The sequence below is a fragment of the Aulonocara sp. 'chitande type north' Nkhata Bay genome, linkage group LG6 (assembly GCF_057382095.1).
Source record: "Aulonocara sp. 'chitande type north' Nkhata Bay isolate Kocher_YH1m ecotype deep benthic linkage group LG6, A_spYH_male_GT1.1, whole genome shotgun sequence".
Lineage (NCBI taxonomy): Eukaryota > Metazoa > Chordata > Actinopteri > Cichliformes > Cichlidae > Aulonocara > Aulonocara sp. 'chitande type north' Nkhata Bay.
The window spans coordinates 41,445,577-41,451,576 of record NC_141349.1 but is presented as its reverse complement, the minus strand read 5'-3'; the positions used below and the strand labels follow the sequence as shown (position 1 = coordinate 41,451,576).

Below are 6,000 nucleotides of genomic sequence, written 5' to 3'. Positions count from 1 at the left end.
TACTGTCATTATCCATTATTGTTATTATTTATTTATGTATTTATTTTGGTACTCATTTTTAGTAAATAATAATTTTTAAAAAAGCAAATGAGCAAAAATAAAACGTTGTCATTACATTATGAATTTCAAATGGTACATTTATTTACTGAGCTCCTGTTTGTATTATACTTGACTTTTTACTTTGTCTTCTATTTTGTTATATGTAGGTTTGCGCTTATTGAGCTCCCTTTTTTTTAATGAAAGTTTATATTTTATTCTATTTAATTGAGCTCCTTTCTTTTGCGTGTTTTTTCCCATTATGACCATTTTTGTCTTTTAATATTTTATGATATTGTGTTGACCTGTTTTGGCCGCTGTCACACGGGAATCTCGCATCTTTTGTTATCTTATTATTAATGTTTCATTATTTATTTTAGGTCCGGACGCCGGATGGTGAAATAGCTTGTAATTCCTGCTGTTAGCCACCCCCAAGATGTCCTGCAGATGGCGCTGTTGAGACGCGGTTGAGACGCGGTTGATGCCGGGCGCATACAGCGGTTTGGGCCGACGTGATGCGCGGGGTTCGTGTAAAGAACACAGTGGACCGGGGCAGGAGGCCGTGCGGGCGTCTGGTTCGTGGAAATCGAGTCGTCACTGCCTGAAAACACGCGCTGAAAAGGCGCTTCCTGCTCAACAATAACTTGCTACCTTTGCTGTGACTTTTACTCCGGCGAAGATCTGAGCATGCGCACTTATGTATGGGACGGGGAGGACATCACGGAAAATCTACTAGAAGCACCACAAACGCAGAGATTTCGGCTCTCCGCTGCACTAAAACTGCACGACGTGGGCGGCCCGTGACCATGCCTAGAGCGGCGTTAAGATGCGGGACGACCGCCTGACAGGCCTGGCCTGGGTCTGAGCCGTTGCCGGGAGGGGAAATCTATTTCTTCATATGGGAGCAGCATGCGGGAAATGGTCGGAGGTTGCTGCGTGTGTTCCGACGAGCGAGGCTGGGCTGAGAATCCGCTGGTGTACTGTGATGGACACGGCTGCAGCGTCGCCGTTCACCAAGGTAACATTAGCTGCTGTTAGCGTGTGAGCGGCTCTAGCTTGCGGCCGGAGGCGTTGGTCCTCCCTGCCTACGTGCGTGTTCTGTGTTCGTGCGGGAGGGGCGGGTAGGTAAGCGTGCTGTTGTTGCTTCCTCTCCGCACACTTGATTGATCGCGCAGGGCCGAGCGGCGTGACACCGAGCCCGGATGGCGCCTCGAGGTCCGTGCGTCGCGGACCGTGCGGCACGCTGCGACGCGTTCGCGAGGCCGTGTTCGTTCGGACAGCAGCGCGTGTCCACTTGCTTTGTTGTATTCGAGCGATTTGAAGTGGGACCTCACGCAGGATGGCTACTCTGAGTGAGGATCAGCCCTCTGATCTCAGTGATGCTGTGACGGTGTTGGTGCACAAATGTGCCAAAAAGACAAAAAGAAATTTGTGCCCAAACTGAAAAAGTGCAGAAGATTCTGATCCAGAGAGGTGCTGATGCAGGAGGCTGATTTCAGGGCTGTCCCAGTCAAATTAAAGCTTTATGTCAAAGTGGAATGAAATAGGATTATAAGGTTAATCCGATCAGGATGACAGCAGCACCTCTCACCACTGACAGGGAGAGATGTTAAACTTAGAAAGAGAAAAGTTAAAACATAAAATCAGCTTGAAATCATTTTCTATTCATCTGTTAAAGCAGGATGGCTGTGCCAAGTGTCAAGTCAGTATTATCTTGAGTAGTATTCTTGGACAGGTACTGCCAGCTTTACTAGTATTTATTAAAGTATTTATAGAGCTTGGCAAGTCGTTTCAATCATAAAAAGTGAAATATTATTTCCAGAAAACGTGAAACTTTTAAACACTGTTAAAGGTACAAATTGTTGACCCTCGGGCTGTTCAACATCTGTCCTGTGAATGAATGAATGACTCATTAAATGTGCATGTTTTCATTTGTACCTGTAGTTTACATTAAAAGACAGGTGTGTTACCGTGGGTCGTGCCGGTCCAGTTTGACACTCCCGTGCTTGTGTGTTTGTCGCAGCATGCTACGGCATCGTGCAGGTGCCAACTGGCCCGTGGTTCTGTCGGAAGTGTGAGTCACAGGAGCGGGCGGCACGTGTGGTGAGTACGCCAACACGAATGACACAATTTATTCATTCATTCCTGCTTCACCTTCACCTACAAGCAGTCTGCCTCAGGTGTACTGAGCCAGCTTGTCCCATACTGATGCCCTAAAGCTGAGTTAAACGAATAAGCTGGATTCCTCTGTGTTTATGTGTGAAGCAGCCTCAGGCGTGATTTAAACATTGCTTTCCTACCTTTCTTAAGTAAAATCGAACATAAAAGAAATGTACACATTAACTGAAACTGTGTTTATTATTAAATAATAACTTTCAGTGAGGACTTTTTCTCCCTTCATGGTTTTTTTGGACTAGTCTGATTTTAGTCTATTCATTTCAATTCATTTTTTTTCATATAACATCAACTCACAACACTTCCCACAGCAAGGTTCTTTATACTACACGGTAACAACCGTATAATATAAGAGCGAAAACCCCACAGCTAACAGATGATCCCGTACGAGCAGCATTTGGCGACGGTGGGAAGGAAGAACTCCCTTTTGACAGGAACAGACCTCCAACAGAACCAGGCTCAGGGAGGGGCGGGGCCATCTGCCATGACCAGATGGGCTGGCGAGGGGAGAAAGAAGAAGATCGTAGAGGATAAAATAGAAACTGTCTTTGCATCTGCAAGAGTTAAAACTAGGGCTGAACGATTATGGAAAATAATCTAATTGCGATTTTTTGCCCCAATATTGCGATTGCGATGCGATATGCGATTATTTTTTAAGGTCTTTGTCTTCTGTATTATTAAACAAAGACAAGCAATACATCTTATAGTATGGCCAATACTATATTACATTAATTTTAAACTGTTCTTTCCTGGAAGACAGACCTCTGTTATGATGACATGAGGTGATGCATGAATTGATGACTGACATTTTTATTTAACTTCTTCAATCACAACAGTATATTTGAACATACACAATAGTTTATTTTTAGCTTACAAACATCTGAGCATAAAGTGCTGACAAGGAACCCTGGTGTAAACATTAAAATGAAAGTCAGTACAATGTGCAGATTGCAGAAATATACATAAACAAAATCAGTGGCTTTACCACACTCAGTTTTTCGACATCTGTGAACTACTAGACAGTCATTCAATTAAAAAATAATATTAAATAAATAAAACTAATAAATAAAAAATACACACATCTTACTGATCTCTGCAGTCAGTAACATTACACATAAAGTGCAAACATAATAGCAATTGTATAAACACACACACAAACACGCCTTTAAAGTTTAAAGGCGTGAAATTGGACGGTCTAGTTCTGATTAGCGTCACCGCTGTCTCGGTGGAGTTTAATAAACTCGGCCGTCTGCTTCTTGCTATCTAAAATATAACCAGACACTGGTGTAAATTCTCGACTGTCTCATACTTCTGTTTAATAAGTTTTCTGTTTGACGTTTAGTCAGCTGTGTGAAAACCAAGGAGGAACCCACCCGGGGGATTAATAAAGTTTTATTTTATCTAATCTAATAACTTTAATCTCAGCCAAACCGATTTACTCACGAACAAACAAAACACTGAAAAAAGCCCAACAATAACATTTTTAGGTTGTCTAAGTGACTTATATATTACGTTTAACCCGAGCAGCGAAACTCCGCGGTGATCTGAAAATGATGTGCCGGGAGTTGTGCCGTTCTCGGCCGCATCAGTAACCCTCGAGCTCCCGGCTAGCTGTCGAGCTGGTGGGTAGCAGACGCCTCTGAAAACGTCGAAGCACTTTTGCAAATATGGGATATCTTGATAAACCGAGCAGATATTTGATGTTTACACAACTACTTTCTCGCCTGAAAATATGTTAAAAGTTTATTTTGTGACCCAGAAAGATTAGTATGAGTAATTTTAAAACTTAGTAGTGGCCGCCATTGCTGGAAACTGGAGTTTGGCTGGGCCGCGCTATGAATTCTGGGATATGGTAGTAATTTGGACAGCCTTCGGCGCGTCGCTGTGACGTAATCGGTCTACAAATGCGGCCTCAGGAGGATGCAGCCCATGAATTTGGACATGTCCAGAGTATAATCGCAGCCTTTGCGGTTAGAAAATTGCACTTGATCATGTCGCGATATTATCGCAAATGCGATATATCGTTCAGCCCTAGTTAAAACGGATTTTAACTTTGATGTGTCACAATTATCAGCTGACTCTGGATTCTCCTGATTCTCCTTTTTACAGTCTGTGGACAGCAAGAGCTGTTTGATTCCTTCTTTACATATATATAGACACCAAATAAGGGCAGGGCTTGTTAAAAAAGTGAGCAAAATCATAGGACACGACAACATGTTACTCTTAATTTTTCAATTCAATTCAGTTTTATTTATATGGCGCAAATCACAACAGCGGTCGCCTCAAGGTGCTCAGTACTCAAAGGTAAAGACCCAACAATAAAGCCTTGAGCCCACCTATCAGCTGTCCTCCTCCTGTGTGTGGAGGTGGTTACAGCTCACGTGCACATGCGCTTCCTGCAGAGTGGAGCTGAGTAGCGACAGATGAAGTGAACTATAAATTAAAAAGCTTGATGACAACACATTTTATTACAAGAAGCGCAATAAAAGCCATAAACTGAGGCAGAGATATACAGAAAAGCTGATGTCATAGGCGCAAAATAAAGCCTCTGAACTGTTACTTCCTCTATATTATGTTAGCTTAGAACTGCATCGAATAGACTGACCCACTGTTTCCTGTATCTGCCCTAACGTTTGGAGTCATGGTCAGACAGATATCCACTCCAACAAGCTCCGCTCTCTCCCGTGTCTCCTCAGAGGTGTGAGCTGTGTCCCCACAAAGATGGCGCCCTCAAGAGGACAGACAGCGGAGGTAAATATCATCATGTTCCCGCTCACTCTTTCCGAGGGCATAACCGAGTGCGCATTTCCACTCGAGTCATTCCGAGTCTTGTCATATCGTTGATCCGCTGCCAATCTCTCCTCCAATCAGGCTGGGCCCACGTCGTGTGCGCACTCTACATCCCCGAGGTGCAGTTCGCCAACGTCCTCACCATGGAGCCTATCATCCTGCAGTATGTCCCACACGAGAGATACAACAAGGTAGGGATGCACGCTGTTTGAGCGGGAAAGTTGGACTAGTCTACAGGAAGTTAGAGGCGCGAGAGAAAAGAGGAGCACAGAGAGATCAGATCCAGCCCCAAAGATAAGCTTCATCAAACAGGAAAGTTTGAAGCCTAATCTGAAAGTAGAACTAAGGGTTTACTTTGGAGTTTGTTTGTTTGTTTGTTTGTTTGTTTGTTTGTTTGTTTGTGAGGGTGTGTTGTTGTTGTTGTGCTCTTATAAAGTGGTGACATTTCAATCCTTCGGTAAAATCGTTTCCTTGTTCATAACTCAAAAATGGCTGCGAACACATTCAGCACACGGATTTTTACGTTGTTTGTACCTGCAGCTAAACAGGTAACAAAGAACTCTTCACACCATACGACCCCAAACCAAGTGTCCTCCAAAGGAAACAATATATTCGTTCCATTTCTAAAATAATTATTCATCTTTAAGTCCTCTCTGACATCTTTTCCAATGCTTCAGCTCTGGCCACCTCTACTACTTCCACGATGCTAGTCTGGACCAGATGCTTAATCTCTCTGTCATCTCCCACTAAGTCTGTCTCATCGCCTAAAACAAATAGTCTTGGACTGCCTATGAATCCTTAGCATATCTTAATTTCACATAATCTAGTCCAGAACTCTTCAGGTAATAAAACTCGATAATTTTATTACCTGACTTTGAGGCATAGAGTGAATTTCTCCTTCTTATAGTTCACCAGCAGTTCAGTATATCTTTTTATCCAAGTATAAATAAGAATATCTAAGAAGCTAAGAATAACAACAAAGTCTCATCATCCATCCCT

The 6,000-nt window shown here is 43.0% G+C and overlaps 1 protein-coding gene across 1 annotated transcript in view; it reads left to right on the top strand.

Moving 5' to 3' along the window:
• The first annotated feature begins 499 nt into the window (after positions 1-499).
• The window catches only part of LOC147328562 (protein AF-17-like), a 34,804-nt gene continuing 29,303 nt past the window's right edge, over positions 500-6,000 (top strand). Inside the window, exons 1-4 of the mRNA XM_086297018.1 lie at positions 500-1,054; positions 2,060-2,139; positions 4,908-4,962; positions 5,083-5,192. Of these exons, the coding sequence (XP_086153144.1) occupies positions 946-1,054; positions 2,060-2,139; positions 4,908-4,962; positions 5,083-5,192 (354 nt within the window). The 5' untranslated portion in view covers positions 500-945. The remainder of the gene's footprint in view (positions 1,055-2,059; positions 2,140-4,907; positions 4,963-5,082; positions 5,193-6,000) is intronic.